The 15,668-nt window shown below is 42.8% G+C and overlaps 3 protein-coding genes across 19 annotated transcripts in view; 1 reads left to right on the top strand and 2 right to left on the bottom strand.

The window, feature by feature from the left end:
- Positions 1 to 10,804, top strand: part of ZNF207 (zinc finger protein 207) — a 34,808-nt gene extending 24,004 nt beyond the window's left edge. For 5 of the 8 annotated variants that reach the window (XR_012652656.1, XR_012652654.1, XR_012652651.1 and 2 more), the window contains 4 exons: positions 73 to 277; positions 1,561 to 1,638; positions 8,817 to 9,020; positions 9,861 to 10,385. The gene's annotated coding sequence lies outside the window, so the exon portion shown is untranslated. Of the gene's footprint in view, positions 1 to 72; positions 278 to 1,560; positions 1,639 to 2,874; positions 3,080 to 8,816; positions 9,021 to 9,860; positions 10,386 to 10,703 lie in introns of those variants that run through there. The other 3 variants (XR_012652646.1, XR_012652649.1, XR_012652659.1) reach the window with 3 other exon arrangements.
- LOC142038685 (sterile alpha motif domain-containing protein 9-like) lies at positions 1,638 to 10,504 on the bottom strand. Of its 7 annotated transcripts, none has more exons than XM_075044322.1 (5): positions 10,380 to 10,504; positions 9,888 to 9,943; positions 8,776 to 8,878; positions 8,006 to 8,050; positions 1,638 to 7,449 (listed from the first exon to the last, which is right to left on the bottom strand). In XM_075044322.1, exons 4-5 carry the CDS (start codon positions 8,007 to 8,009, stop codon positions 2,765 to 2,767), a joined length of 4,689 nt encoding a protein of 1,562 aa, XP_074900423.1. In that variant the 5' UTR covers positions 8,010 to 8,050; positions 8,776 to 8,878; positions 9,888 to 9,943; positions 10,380 to 10,504; the 3' UTR covers positions 1,638 to 2,764. The 7 variants fall into 7 exon arrangements, with proteins under 7 accessions (XP_074900423.1, XP_074900422.1, XP_074900424.1 ...); XM_075044321.1 differs by having other exon boundaries at positions 9,888 to 10,105; positions 10,380 to 10,471; XM_075044323.1 differs by having other exon boundaries at positions 8,006 to 8,032; positions 9,888 to 10,105; positions 10,380 to 10,471.
- A 155-nt stretch (positions 10,805 to 10,959) lies between the features above and the next one.
- The window catches only part of ERN1 (endoplasmic reticulum to nucleus signaling 1), a 41,466-nt gene continuing 36,757 nt past the window's right edge, over positions 10,960 to 15,668 (bottom strand). For all 4 annotated transcript variants that reach the window (XM_075044336.1, XM_075044334.1, XM_075044335.1 and 1 more), the window contains 6 exons: positions 15,093 to 15,292; positions 14,703 to 14,850; positions 14,103 to 14,230; positions 13,336 to 13,459; positions 13,013 to 13,080; positions 10,960 to 12,787 (listed from right to left, as the gene is read on the bottom strand). In XM_075044336.1, coding sequence (XP_074900437.1) covers positions 12,581 to 12,787; positions 13,013 to 13,080; positions 13,336 to 13,459; positions 14,103 to 14,230; positions 14,703 to 14,850; positions 15,093 to 15,292 — 875 coding nt within the window. In that variant the 3' untranslated portion in view covers positions 10,960 to 12,580. The remainder of the gene's footprint in view (positions 12,788 to 13,012; positions 13,081 to 13,335; positions 13,460 to 14,102; positions 14,231 to 14,702; positions 14,851 to 15,092; positions 15,293 to 15,668) is intronic.

The raw sequence follows: 15,668 nt of genomic DNA, 5'->3' as shown, positions 1-15,668 counted from the left end.
TATCTAATGGCATTTTCATAAAACCTGGTGGAGAGGGCATGCTGTTAAGTGGTCTTTTCTAAACCCTTTTAGAACAAAACGCTGGAGAGATGAGGTAGCTTTGAAGATGTGTGTCCTTGCAACTCCTGTCTACAGGATGAGAATGGATTACTTTGCTAGGCCGGTTGGTCTCATTTAGCTACCACTGTTTACTCATTTCTGAGAGGTGGTAAAAGGAAGATAAATCCATGGTTTTAATGCTACGCTACCTGGAACAATTCATGGCATTTTGAATTGGGTACGTGTAATGAGGAGGAGCTTAACACTAAGTAGGGAAGTCTGCTATTTTGCATGAGATCTTTCCTGGAGTTTATGCTTTTTTGGCTCTAGAGCAATCTGAGGGGGCGTTTGAAAAACAGGGCAATGGCATTGTCCAAAAAGCTGGCTAGAGTAAGGGGTTTTGTGTGTTACCTGGCCAGTTAAAGCATTCCCAAGTTTGATTTATCAGTCAGACTCTTGGGGAAATGAGGGGAAAAAAGAAGGATGGGTCTGTGCTTCCTGCCCTGTGAGCCTCAACAGCTTGTTTTGCAGTACGGGACCCTGCGTGCCTGTCTGTAGGTTTATGCTTTTTCTCCAAATCTTGTTTTTTCTGCAGGGTGTAGGGCGAGGACTGTGTTTATAATACCCTGATGAGGTAAAGAGTTTGTATCTAAGCCTTTAGTTTCTAAGAGGTAGAAATGGGTATCTTTGAAAAGCAAGACCTTAGAGGCCTCAAAGGAAAGACTGGGGAGTGTGCAGTGATGTGGGCTACAGGGCAAAGGATAGTTAGCTACAGCATCAAGTCGTGTGTGGAGGCAGAAAGGAAACAAGTTACAAGACAGACCCTCTTGACCAAGTTGTCTGGCTTTAATTTTTCATTGTGATAACAGTTTCTTTTTGAAAACAAAAGCTATGCTTTTACCACAGCATTTGAGCAGGTTCTATGAACTGTTAAGCAGTTAATGCCTTTTTTTTTTTTTTTTTTTTTTAAGCTCGCATGCTTCTCAGTAAGTTTGCATGTCCTATTTCTGCTTCAGGTTAAAGCCATCCTTGTGCCCCATGCTAGACTTAAGAAAGTTGCCTTTGCCCGGTTAACTTTTCAAACATACACACTCTGCCTTGCCCCCTGCATCAAGGGTGGGGGATAGAGGGGACTTTCTGTAACACTCCAGCTCTTGCTCCTAGCAGTTCGGATGCTGTCATGGTTTGGTCCCCCAGTGCACCTTCCTAGCTCATCTTTGGGAAAGCTGCCTTTGATGTGCTTAACCTCTTGAGGTTAAGCTTAACCCTTAAGTATTAGTTTAACCCTGGTGAAATCTGCCAGCCTGGATTTTGCAAGCAGAAAGTACAGCCCTTCAAGAGTTGGCTTTGCTGTTCTCGAAGGTTGAAGGCAAGGGAAGGAGACAAGTATTCCCTAGCCAGCAGTCACGAGCTTTGTTTCTGCTTTCTGAGGCCGGAAGGTGAAGGCTTGGACTAGATGTATAATCTATGGTTTCATCTTGTTTGTTCTGAATTCACAGTGGCTTGCAATTCCTTTTACAGTTTTTGGCTGTGCCCAGATCTTGGCTCCAAGTTGGAAAAGCAAGTCATACCTTGCTACTGTTAGAACTACATCTTCAGGTAGGGTAATTAAGCTCCTGTAGAAATGATAATTCTTCCTAAAGATTGTTTATTAGATTAAAGCTTAAGCTATATGACAGGTTTTCTGGGAATTTTAGAGACAATATTGTTATCAAACAACATGAAACTCCAAGAATAACAGGCAGCTTTATTATTAGAAGCTTAATGTGACACGATGGTTGCAGACACAGTGCTGACAACAAACCCTTTTGCATTTTTCAAATTAGTAAATCGGGCTAGACAAAGAATGTTTTCAAGCGTGGATATATGCAGTAGACAAATTTGAGTCATGTACTGTGTGGACATTTCTTGGATAATGCTGCAAAAACATTTTGCCAAGTGCAGGAATTGTTTGGACTATGAAATCGTAACAGTGTTTACAAACAGTCTTTTATGTTGCCAGTGTCTAACTGCTGACATGTCTCTGCACCCTTCCCCACATACAGATATATCTAGTATAGTTTGTAATATTTACATGGAGAAGCAACGTAAGAGTGATGTAAAATTTGAGGCCTGCTTTTTATCAATCCTGATGTTTGCAAAGTCAGTACTGGATATTGGCTTGCAGGTGATGGGTAGATGTCTTTCATACATGGTACATGTGAGCAAATATGTTAAAGCCGGTGTAGTATACATGTTGTAAGTTCAGTTAAAACTTTTTGTTGCTGATTCAGGAAGAAGAAAAAAACATACGGGTACAATGGACAAATTCTGTTACTGATCAGGACTACCCAGAAATTAATTTAAAATCCTAATCTGTGAGCTGAGAAGAAAGGGATCCCTGCTATACCTGTTTATTCCAAAGCTCAGTTCTCCATATATTGGGGGGGAGGAGAAATAGTGGGTCTCTTGTCTCACCCCTGCCCCAGTCCCCAAGCAAATACTGCATTTATTGCTGTCTTAAGTTTGAAATCTTGCTTTCAGTGACTCCAAAACTATCAAAGGCTTCTGTTTCAAGGTATATTTTACTAGTAGATTTCAAATTTTTTTAGATATTTGGTCATTATTGTGATAGTTAAGTGTGGTTATCTTGGTACCTGATGTCCAGCCACTGTTTGTTTTAAATGTGACAACAGACCTTTTCAGTGCTGTATCTTCTGACAGCACTGTAGGTACTGTTAATGTACTAAATACCTTGTGGTCTGCTGACAGTTGGATTAGCTTCAACCTCAATATTGAAAGCAACAAGACCATTAAATGAAAAGCCTAAATAAAAGGTCACATTTTCATTTCCAGGGGGCACTGAATCACGGTGGAGTGGCAAGATAGGAAACTCCTTCATGTGACCACGTATAAATAAATTTCTGTCCTTGGTCCAGCCAGAAACTCTTTTGAGAATGTCACGAATCCTGGCAATATTCCATACAGTTCCATGTAGCCACTTCATTCTCCTCTCATCCAAGGACCCACTGATTAATTTATCAATTTTAGTTTTGTGCACAATCTTACCTAAGCCGTAACCCTTTCCCAGAAAAAAGTGGGTGTAGATTCTTTTCTTTCTGGTAGGAACATCTTTCATCTTGATGTCATATAAACGCTTCAAGGTTTGAAGGGCTGAGATTAGAATTTCATCTTTATCTGGATTAGGCTCTTTGTCTAATGCCTCATCTGGCCAGTACAGCAAGGTGAGCAAAAAATGGGCACTTGCTGGAAATGGTCTTCTTCCTTTAAAGAATCTTACACTGAGCTCACGAAGAGTTTGCACTGGAAGAAGTTTGGCTGATCCTGGTGCTAAGCATGCTAATGTGATGTGGCACAAAATGTAATTGATCAGATCGTTGTCTTCCAGCCTGTCCCTTAGTGGGTTTTCTGTATAGAAACCAAGGATCTTTTCTAGCTTTTCAGCTGACCTATTCTCTTTCTTATCTGTTAAGAATGACAGGATATTAGTGACACTACCTCCACCACTCTTGTAAATATTCATGCGTCTAATCAGCTGGCTCTCAGGGCCACAATTGTTGTCCTCAATAAGTGATGTTGAGATGAAGAACTTGGCATATACCTCAGACTGTCTTTTGAGCCATTTTCTGGGATTATAAATTTGTTCTTCCTTTTCATCTTTTTCATCTTCCTCTTCCTTCTCATGGTTTTTATCTGTTTGGAAATAACTCAGGTCTTCTGAAATCCATTCCAGAGCATTGTACAGGTTCTGACGTAAGCCTTTTAAGCGGGAGTGAAGCCTTCCCCATGTTTTTTTGATGTCTTCAGGAATGTAATCCGTGATCAGGTATTTCACAAGCTCAGAATATTCCCCCTCTGGACTTCTGCGAAATACATCGACTGTGGACAAAAATCTAAGAAGACGACATCCTACTTCTACTTCTCCAAAATAGCCAGCATTGTTCATACTGTCACGTTCTGCTTTTGCAGCCTGTTGTGCAGCCCTGAAGCATTTCATAGCTTTAAGAGCAATCTCTATCTTCTGAATGATGCTTTCAGGAGTGTCTTCCTGTGTCATTTTGTCCACAGTGAAACTAAACCATTTCCTGTAGACTTGACCTTCTGTATCCAAAATGTAAGAATCATTTGGCAAATGAGATTTTGCAACCCCTGCCCAATGTTCTGCATCTTCAAATTTTTCATTGTTGTAATGTAGTCTGGCAAGCTGCTGGGCGAAAAAAGGATCTCTTCCAAGGAGTTCATATGCAGCTTTTAAAACAGCTATAGCTTTTTCACAGTCTTCAGCTTTACAGACATGCTCAATGAATGGGGAGAAAAGAGTGTCGGTATTGTCACCCCTGCTTCTCTTATCACGTCGAATAAACAGATCTCTGATGAACTTTATGAATTCCTCTCGTCCAAATCTGTTTTCAAAGAGTGTCTTTTCCTGAAGAAGAGTCATTGCAAGTTGACTTTGAGGTTCATTCCCTGAAAGCTGATGCAGAATTTCTTTTGCAACCAGACAGTGAATTATCCGAACAGATGAAATATAGGTGGTACTTTCCCTTAGCTCAATAAAAATCATTCTTGCTTGTTCACTTAAGTGACTTTTGAAATCGTAAGCTCTTGATTTCATTTCTGTATATACCCCCAGTCCCAGAAAAGCCTCACAGTGTGACAATGAAACATAGGAATTAGGTACATAAAAATTAAGCAAAGCCACATAACGCATCAAGCATGTATCACGAGAAGAACGGTCTATGTCTTGCAATATGTGCCCTACAAAGTCTCTCACATATGTTTCGTTGAATTCCTCACACATCAGGACAAACGTAAGTATGAATTCTGGCTTGACATCTTTCTGCTTCAATTTTTCAAGTTTAGTTCTGAACAGACTTTTCTCTGAGTCCGTCAGCTTGTGAGTGACAGCAACTGTGTCCAGTGGAGAAGCCTTGCAAAGCCTTTCAGGGTCATTGGATCGTCTACAGCACATGAGGATGAAGTAAGGTCTGGGGGAGTTAATTTTCCTAGTTGCTACAGCATCCATTAACTCATTCCTTAGTTCTTCTAAATAATCTTCGTCATAATCCTCAATTAGGAGGAGCACAGGAAGACAGTGACTGATTTCTTTTTCTTCATAATCTCTAAATGCAAGTGCATGCTCACAGACAGTTGCAGGTGAATATGAGGTTTTGATAACAGCACATCTTAAGTCCTTTCTTCTTTTCCATAGAACTTGCCTTGCTATTGTGCTTCCACCACTTCCAGGATGGTGAAATATCTTTAGTTTAGCCACAGAATAGTTGAGTCCACTGCCTCGTAAAATGTCATCTAGGAGTTTGCTAGCATCCTTACATGCTTCACGTTCAATGATTTCCCCACAGCATCTTTTATCAGCAAGCCAGAAATTTTCCCAGATTATTTTTCTTCCTCGGTAAAAATTTTGTTCTACTTCTTGTATTTCTTTTTCAGTCAAAAGATCTAATTTGATATCATCACATTGGTCAATACAAAGGATTTCTAGGGAAAACAGTTTCTCTTCTTCCAGTGAGGGAAGCGTACATAGTCCTCTAGTGGAAACTGGCAGATGTCTGGGTTGTGCTGTAGAAGGCAGCATTGTTTGAATGGTGGTATCTACGTGACTTAGTTTCATACCCACAATACTGCATTGTTCTAGTGTCTCAATGCTGCAGGATGCCTGAGCTAGATTAGCCCACTTCCCATAATTTTCTCTGGACTCTGCAATGCAAACGATGTACTCCGCGCCATTCATCTCTGTGTAGAATTCCTGAAAAGTGTCCACAAGTGGTTTCTGCACTGGTGACAGCAATAGGAAAAGCACAATGAAAGACCGCTTCGGCAGGATTTCGTCACAGATACGAGTAATTGCTTTCTTAAGGTATTTTTTTTTCGTTCTAATCCATGTATTTTCATCACAAGGTTTTTCATCCCCGAGGAAGTCACTGCGCCCATTGCAGAATATCCAGCTGGTCTGATCGAACAGGCATAAATGTTTCTGAGAGGAAGGGTTGCCAGTCTTACTTTCATTGGAAAAATCCTGTAAAAAATAAGACCTTGTTGCATGGTGTTCTTTGTACTTGCTGTACAGCCCCGACACATTAGAATCTTCATCAAAGTCAAAGACGCAGAAAATGTTCAAGTGCATTAAAAAGTTGATATATTTCAGATCATTCTTCTCACATCTGTTTGTGACAAGGATGTACCGTAGGGAATCATCCATATAGCTTTTGCCATCATTTAGTAGAATTGATAACTTTCTTCCTAAATTTTGAGATATTTCTGTATGTACTTCTGCACTGGAGAGCTCAGCTTTTTCTCTTTGAGCATCCCTGTCTTGTAAACCCTGAAAAAAAGTAGCTAGATTGTTGTGCTTTATAGGTTCAGACTTTGCTCCTACTCTCTGATAGAGAGCTCGATCTTTTGTCAGGGTCACCTTCTGGCTGCCTTCATTGTATTTGGGCAAATACACTTCAAAAAATCTGTTCTTTACTAAACTGGACGTTGGTTCAATGTCAACCTCCACCACAAATCTTTGTTCCTGAGAGTCTTTTGAAATCACTTCAACAAAAACAGGTGGGTGAATACACTTCCTTGCAATTTCTTGTACATTTTCACAAAAACATTTTTCTATGTAATCTAATGCATCAACGTAGTATTCTCGCTCTTTGACCTTTATGCCAATGATCTGTCCGTGTTTCCAACCCCTATCCTCAACGCTGTCCATGATACCAAAATGTATGGTGCCATTTGTTCGAATGTTCATGCAGGCTGAAGCAAATCGTATCACTTCGCAGGCAAATTTTGATTGCAGTTGATTTCTGTTCAGTTCTGCAGCAGTGGCAAAAGATTTGTATTCATGGCAGGGAGTGATTAAGCCACTGACTCCTGATTCTGGAGCAAGAACTCTGTCTTTCACGTATTTGAAATCAGTATTCTGACTTCTAAATGGTCGACAGTTGCAGAGCTCTAAAACTTCATCAGTACTTTTAAGTTGGGAGTTGCTACTTCTCCTGTGCCTCTTGCCAGAAGTAGAAGCTCTGTTGTCTCCACTAGGTTTATCTACTTGGCCACAGCTGTCTCCATTTGAAGTTTCCTGAGTGGGGGCATTTCTGGGTCTTACTGGATCTGTTTGCACGTCAGCTCCGTCAGACCTTTTGCTGCTGGAATGCTTGGCTTGCTGTGCGTTTTGCTGTAGCTGCAGAAGTTCGTTTCTCTTGCGGATTAACATGTGGATTTGACCTCCCTTCATACCTATGCCTTTGAGGAAAGAGTCATCCAGTTCCATTAGTGCTGGACCTGTCACTTCTTCCACATACAGTTTTTCTACATATTCTTTCTTGATTCCAATAGATTCTAGCCAACATTGGACATCATTCTCATCCCATTTATTCACAGGTAATGTTCTGTAATCTAGAAGTTGAAATTGTATATTAGTAATACAAACTAAAAACATGTCAACATGCTTGAAAAGGCATTATAATCCTTGCAAAACTGGCCACGTAGAATGTTCAATTATTTTCTTTCTATCAGTAACAGTGAGACACAGTCTTAACTTCTCAAATATGTCAGTTCTGATGACGAAAAGCGTCCTTAACCTTAATCAAAAGCAGTCCTAAGCAATGATGCAAGACATAAATCGGTGAAGCAGGAAACCATGAGTGAGGATTGGAAATGATCCTCAAAGGGACTTATGGAAATAACCCAAAATGTTTTTTTGTAAGGGAATGATGTGATAAGGTTATTGGAACTGACAGGGGCTGAATTCTCTAAACTAGAGAGGTTTGGGTAGATCATTTACCCACTTTAGTCTGTTTATTTTCTGCTAAATGAAGATAGCATCAATAGAGACCATAGATGATGTTAAGAATACCAATTAGTTCCCCACTAGAGATGAACCCTTAAAATGCAGATACTAAAAAGCAAATTACTACATATAAAGTACGAATTTTCTGAAAGCCACACTTACCCATTGCCTTTGATGAGGGAAATCCTGCTGTTAATGAACAAAACCCTAGAGGAAGAAAAAATGACTCTTCAAATTTGCAGTTAACATACCTGTGTTAGTTAAAGCTGACTTATTTGTTCTGTTTTCCCAACCTCCTCCCCACCTCTTTGGTCCAAGGTAGTTTCTGTACCTCTAAAAGCCTGGTCTTGGCAGCTACACTGCTTCTGTACGCCTGTACTGTGTGAAGGCAGCTATTCTTGCTTCTGACACACATGGGTGTGAAGGAGATGGTGTTTTCCTGGAGAAGTGTGTGCTGACAGCTGTGCCCATCTAACAGCTACTTCTGTTAGATACTGGAAAAAAGGAAGCCCAAGACTACTGTATCCCCTTGGCTCTATAGTATCTCTGGCTTTTAATTGCTGTCTTTTTCTCACTCACTCTCCTTTTCCCTGACTCTGGCTCCCTCACACTCCCTTTTTTCCTCCCTTTTTTTTTTGGTGTGGGTAGTCTCCCCCTCTCTTTTCCTTTTCTTTTTAGTGGGGTGTCCTGGCCTGATTGATGACATCCTCTGCCTTGCTCAGGCTCCATTTACAGGGGTACAGAGCTGGACTGCAGCAGGGATAGCCAGTTCTCTACTGCAGGAGGAAGCATGTTAAATAAGCCTGCTCAGTGTTAACATCAGAAACATATGATAGATTCACGTAGTCAACAGTAACCATCTGTGAGCTACGGGCTAGTCAACAAGGGTCACAGTGAAAGGTGCACGGTGGTGGTGGTGATGTTTCTCTTACTGTATGTAGTGTGAAAGCTCAACTCTGTGCTGGTTCAGCAGGTGGCTGTAGCCCGGCCAGCTCCATCCCTGCAGCTCCCGGTGGTACAACAGCGACACAGCCTCTGAATTGAAGGGTAAAAGGAGCAGTTACCAGCACAGCCAGCGTCAAAGGCAGTTGTGGGGCTCTGCGCAAACTCTGTGCACAGGTTGTAACTGAGGGAAGGCGATGAGCACTCACTCCCCAGGACCATGGCTTGGCAAGAGGTGAGTTCAACAGAAGGTGACAGTTTGGGGAGATAACTGGGTCTAGGAGACATGGAGATGGTAGAAAAAGCTATGTGGAGCGAGTGCATATTTACCATTTAAGCACCCTGGTCAGCCTTTTAGAAAGCTTGTGGGCTGGGCTGACTGAGGCACCAGCATGCCCAGTAGCTCTGGTTTAAGCAAGTGGCTCTTAAGGGGTAGCTGTTACAGGACTGCTCTGATGCGCCATAGGTCTAAGTATATCTCTGGGATAAGTGTAAACAGGCCAGTTCTGAAAATGGTTGGAGACTGATTCCCACTGACACCTGGTGCAGCCTCCCCTGAGAAATGGGGCTAAATGTCCCTGAAATAGCGGCTTTTCAGTGCCTTTGGCTACCACACCACCTCCTGGGGCCGTGCTTGTACAGTGACTTGGCTTGTGGTGAGCCGCCCCCCCATTTTCCGCCACAGCCTGCTCTGACAGCTGATGTCAGATGGCATTTCACAAGAAAACGAAACTTAATGGAGAATAGAAACTAAGGTGGGGCAACGGGTGGGCAGTGCAGGGGAAGCGCATTGGTGGGACGCAGAGCCCTGTGCTGGAGGGGGCCTGCAGACCCCTGCTCCCACCCAGTTTTAAGAGCAGGTGGAGGGGGCGAGTGGCAGCGGATTTTTGGTCCCCGCAGTCTGCGTGCACTCCGGGGTGGGGAGGGGGGGGAGCTGGGTGCTACTGGCTGCATGGGTGGGCAGGGAAGGGATGTAGCCGTGGGGGTGTGGGGGCAGAGGTGTCTGTGGTCCCCAGTACCAGTAAAGTAACCCTCTGGGTGGAGAGTAACCTTCCCCCCCCCCACCCCAATGCAGGACTGCCATGGCGTGGGGAGGGCTTACCTTGCAGAGCCCGCAGATAAGGGAGCTGTCTCCAACGCTGCACAGCCGAAGCCTGCCTGCGAGGAGAGCGTTTCCGAAGGCGGTGAGGGAGGGCAGGCAGGCGCTCCAACCTGTTGTGGTGCCAGGCTCTGCCAGCCCGCTGGTTCAGCGGCACGGGTGGGACCCTGAGCCCTGGAGGTGCTTTTGCAGCGCTCCTGTGGCTGTCTTAAATGGTCTTACTGATACCGGCAATAAAAAGGGGAGCTGCTTTAGACCAACATTATGGATGCCCCACCCAGTCTCCACCCTCTTCACCACAGTGGCTGTTTTGCGGGGTGCTGCTGCTTTTGCAATCCAGCCGAGTGCAACGGGGAGAACCCCATGTGTTCACAGCACACCAGGGCTGGGGGCTGTGCCCCACCAAACCGGGGTCTGTGTCCCGGGGGTGCTGGGCTATTAGTTTAATTAGGCAGCTCTGCTCCCCCCACCCTTACTGCCCTCTACATCAGTTACCTCCTCAGGCCAGGCCAGCTCACCAAAAGTAAGTAGGGATGAAGAGAGGCTGGCAGAGCCATGAAAAACAGCGGCTCATCAGCCCTCTAACGCTGGGGCACAGGATGGGTGTGGAAAACTTGCACTGAGGCATGCTCTCAGCCTTCCGTGCTCCAGCAAAGCTGTCTTACAGGTTTTTTTTCTGTAAACCACGTGACCATTTATCAAACTTAGTTTAACATGAAAAAAATGTATTTACGGGGTTATCTGTACTGCACAGCAGTAAAAATTTTTGCAGCATGTAAGTATTCCAGCTATTTTATCTTCTCTGTTCACCTGCCTCAGAGAGAGAGAGAGACTGTGTGTGTGTTTCCTGCATCTGAGCTGTATCTTCGACTAGCAGGAAGCCAGTAGTTCCGAGTGGGCCCCTGCTCAAAATGACCAGGCGCATGACCCGTTTCCGGGGAGGCAGGATGTGGGTGCTGCAGGCGCAGCGCAGCTGCAGGTATGTTACCCTCGTCCCTGGCTCCTGTCTCCAGCCTTAGTTCTGAAAGCTGTGTGTGTTAGTCCACATGTGGTAGCAGTCACTGAAAGTTGCGGGTTTCTTTTAATCTGAGTACAAGTCTTTATTTAGGAGACTTACAAAAGAGCTTTACACGAGAAGTACAAAAATACGAAATAGGCTTTGAATCTTCTTAGGTAAAACTACCGTTATTTTTTTTCAAGCTTTAGAAACGTGTAACTTGCACAGCTGGCATCTTAGGTAAATTGCTCTCATACATTGTAAAACTAGGAAAAAAACTTCCTGTAAAGTAGCTCCAGAAAAGTAGCTGTATGTACCCAATCATACACATCACTGTCAATAATTTAAGACACAATGGCACAGTCATACAAATTCCCACTTTGTAATTTCTCCTTTAATGAATTCCATTGAAAGATGCAGTATCACTTTCCTCTTCCAGTTGTTATAATATGATTTAATACAAACACAAAACCGATTAAGAATTATTTGGCATGTTTTATACTTGTACCACTTGGATTTGATACCACTTTGTAGTAAAAATTAAATAAATATAAATATGTTAAATAAATATATTGTAAAAGAACACCCCACATATTAGAATTCAGCATTTCTTCATGCTTCCCACACACTTAATGCTTTCTCACAGCTTTAGGGCCAATGAAAAGAAATACTGCATCTTTAAAAACATAGGCTCACTTGGATGTAATTAGCAACCCATACAGACAGAAAATGGGGTTCCTTTACAGCTTTATCGCACCCATTAAAAACACTGCCTATAATTTCACTGTTCTGTACATCTCTCGTTTTTGATTTAGCTCCTTTTTCCCCAGGATTCATCTTACCTCTGGCTCTGCAACTGGTGACTCTTCTTTATAAGAAAGTAAGGAACACTTGCAGTAGATAAATGATCAGCCTCTCACGAGCAGCTCACAGCTGACATCAGTGTGTTTTTCTGAAGTTACTTGTGTAGCTCTGTTCTTATACTGTGATTTAAGTCAAGGACTGTTCAAGCTCTTCTGTGAATACTGGTTGATATTTAAACAATGAGGCTTATTTTCAAAGTAGGTAAACCTTAAACTGATTTTTCAAGTCAGTAGTTTTTTAGAACTTCATTCTATCTGCTCATGTATGAGGGACTAATTTTCCAGGGTAGTACTGATTAAACAGAAATTGTACTCTTTACTGTTTTTTGGATAATCATAAATTATTCTCTTTACAATCACTGTGGTGTGCCTAATGCATAATGTGGCAGTAGTGCAATGGCAGGTTCTGATGATTTGCTACAACTAAAAGGCTCCTTTTGCAGATCCCTGTCCCTAGTAATTACATGATCTGAATCACTGTATTTTGATTCTTTGTAGTAAAACACATCAGTTATAAAATCACGTACAGTACAGGGATGTTGGGTGACGGACACAACCAGCTTTTGCTCTCCATTCTCGCTGTCTTGAAAACTGCCTTGGAATAACTCCATCACCAGGGTTCATTGCTTTTCTGAAGTTACCACTCTCTCCTTGGGCTCCTACCATCTCCTGATCCAGTGCAGGCAGAGGTACAAGGCACTTTTTGGAAGCTTGGTTTCTTCAAAGAGAGAGAATTCAACTCTTTGATCCCACTTTTCCCTGCTAAAGGTAGGCCTGTTTCACAGCCCTGTGCTTGGAATGTTGGTCCCAGAAAAGAAAGCTCCATCCCTCTCCTCTCAAGCAGTGTCTCCTGCAAGGCTCAGCTCTGCAGAGTCCTGATTATAGTAATGCTGGAACAGTCTTTCTTGGCAGCAGATATGCATAGCATTGTAGGTATGTAGGAGCAGGTGAGGGAAACGAGCTGTAAAGTAACATACAAAATCATCTGGGATGGAGCCCAGGGTCTCCTGCACTTCGGGAGGCAGTTCTCTGTAATGGTGCTTCTATAAAGGAAAAAAGAATAGGGGAAAAGCTCGGTCAGAGGGTATGTGTTCAAGGATCCTCTTTTAAATACAGCTGTCTTTTTCATGGACAAAGTAACCTCCTATTAGTCTATCATAAAGCAGCTCAATACCTAAAATGAGGTAAGATAGATCTATACTGGCAACAACCAGCAGAAGGAGGCAGAACCGTAGCATGTGTGTTGCTTAGGGAAAGAAGTCTTTTACCTTATTTCGCATGGCCCTTAGAAGATCCCGAACTGAGCCTCCTTTATAGGATCTGAATTTTCGAAGATCTGCAAAAGAAATTACAAGATTTCTTTCTGTATTTTGATGCAGTTTTAGTTGCTGGCCTCAGAAGTAAGATATGCGTGCCTACAGTCACATATCCTTATGGGTGTGTTTCAATATATAAATGTGTACTTTAATTTGAAGAAATACTTTGCTGACAAGTAAAGGTCATGTGCCAAAACTGAGACAGTATTATCCTTACTTTCCTGGGAATAACAGCATGTTACTCCTTTTCACTCCGATAAAATACCATCTGTTACCTGTCTGAAGAGGGACAGTGATGTGCTCTCTCCAGTCCATTTTCACCACCTCTCTTCCTCCTCTTTCTAATTGCTTGACTATTGGACCATCTAAAGATTCTTTCTCTATCCGGTCACTGACATCCTGGAAGAGACATTCAGGTTATTTCTAGTTTTATTTCCAAGCTTTTCCCAACAATTTAAAATTGCTGCTTCTAGTCAATTACAACTGCTAACAGAGTTATGATTCTACTTCATGACAAAGTGCAATACAATGGATTATGCTTGGGCCTGGGATACAGAAGTTTCCGAAGTGATGAGTTGTTTCACCATCTGCTGAAGCCCTTTTTTATCACAGAGTAGATGATGAGGCTGGAAAGAACCTCAGGTCCCCGCCCAGTTCCCACCCCACATCAGAATTAAATGTGCATATTCACTACAGTGGGCTACCCTGTTCTTGAAAACCTGCCTGGCAACATGTTCTCCTGCATTGCTATCATAGCTGTGAGAGACCTACCTCACTCCAATTTAAGTTGATAACAACATCATGTTCTAGCCCCACTATAAAACACCTTATGTAAGACTAAGCCAGTTTCTTCAGACATACCACTTTGCTGGTATTACAAACTTTTCGTATTACAACTTTGCTTCTTCATTCCTCACAGTAAGGTTGTGGATTCTATCAATCACCTCAAACATCAACAATGCTAGGAGAGACTGAATTTGAGATTTGAATCTCTGTTACAGGAGTCCTTAGAACTGCAAGAATAGAAAAGGTCAACACAAACCTGAAAAAACTGGAGCTGTTTTTCTAAACTCCAAAAAAATGGGTGTTTTAGCACACAGCTGGCAGATGGACGTTTCTGAGGGTCCATGTTTATCATTTGCTCTATTAGATCACGAGCAACTACGTCTTCTGCAAGGAAAAGGGTGATAATTCTTAGGCTGTAGGGAAATTTAATATTTTGTTCTTTAGAAAATCATTATGATGTTCTCTACTTCTGCCAACACCATCCTGACCACTAGCCCCAGTAGCTCAAGTACTGCCCTCACAGACAGGCTGGGCAACCACCAGAAAGTCAGTAGTGTTGAATCAGGCTGATCATGAAGATCAAAGCTCAGCTCTTTCCTACTCCTCTTTAAATGCATGAAATAATAACTACAGTCATGCTTGCAGGGTTCCAAATTGTGTACTCCAGAGGTGCTTTGGGGTACCTAAGAACTTTAGGAGCTTTACTTCAGGAGTATGATGTCAGGAGTACAGCTTTTACCACTGCCAGGTTGGGAATCATTGTGGGTCATAGTTCTGTCATTTCTGTTGCCATTTTAACACCCATGGAAAGTTCACTAAATGCTGTAGTGCTTTATGTTTACCGTGCTTTTCTTACCATGCCTCCCTGCATTTAAAGACTCCAGGCTGTATGCACCCAGCAGAATGTTGGCTTGCCGCTGTAGAGATTTGCCAAAGGGATGGCTGCCTTCAGATACCACATAATAAAAGACACAGCCAGCTGAAAAGATGTCCACGGTATATGTCTGCAAATAAACAACCTTTAATAGCAATAACACATTTCCCCCCCGGAAGACCTTGATCATCACAGGGTGGTTATTTTGCATCTAAGAGAGAAAACTTTTCAGAATCACATAGTCAGCTGCAAGCCAGCATGAATGCCCAGGCATTAAGTACTGCGTATCTTCAAGTCTGACTGCAACCGTGTGCCACCTGTTGGTTGCACTGCCTTCTCCCAGGGGAGCCTGACGGAAAGATGAAGACTTACAGGGTTCTCTTTGCAATCTTCACTCAGCATCTCTGGGGCAATCCACCCTTCAGTGCCTGGCACGCCTGACCGACGGCTAAAGCTGTGCCTGCCCACTGCCAGCTTCTTGCACAAGCCGAAGTCTGAAATCATAGCTTTGACTTTCCCATGGGCGTTGGGCATTGAGATGAGGATGTTATGGGGCTTCAGGTCCCTGTGGACTGTTATAAACACCCGTTTATCCACTCCAGGCAATCCCAATGATATTAGTAAATTTTTAATGTATTTGCATTGTAAACCTTTCACAAGGCTGAACCACCATTTGTTAAACCAAAGTCCTAACCTCAAACTTGTCTTTGGTAGAGGCTCATCACTTTTTTATTCCATCACCACTAGTCATCATGTTTTAATATGACTTCTATCCAAAAAATGCAGCACTCTGAATAAATCGTAATGACTAGCTTTACTACTCCACTGCAACAGAATGTTACAGGGACAAGGCCGGTGTCAAAGGACAGACACTACTGCTGCCAGCACTAGATGCAGCTTCTACGACTCTCTCTTCTGGGATTGAATAAGCAAGCTCCCAGCACCAGA

Source organism: Buteo buteo, chromosome 13 (assembly GCF_964188355.1).
Source record: "Buteo buteo chromosome 13, bButBut1.hap1.1, whole genome shotgun sequence".
Taxonomy (NCBI): Eukaryota; Metazoa; Chordata; class Aves; order Accipitriformes; family Accipitridae; genus Buteo; species Buteo buteo.
The sequence above is the reverse complement of the archived record's forward strand: the minus strand, read 5'-3'. Positions and strand labels throughout refer to the sequence as shown.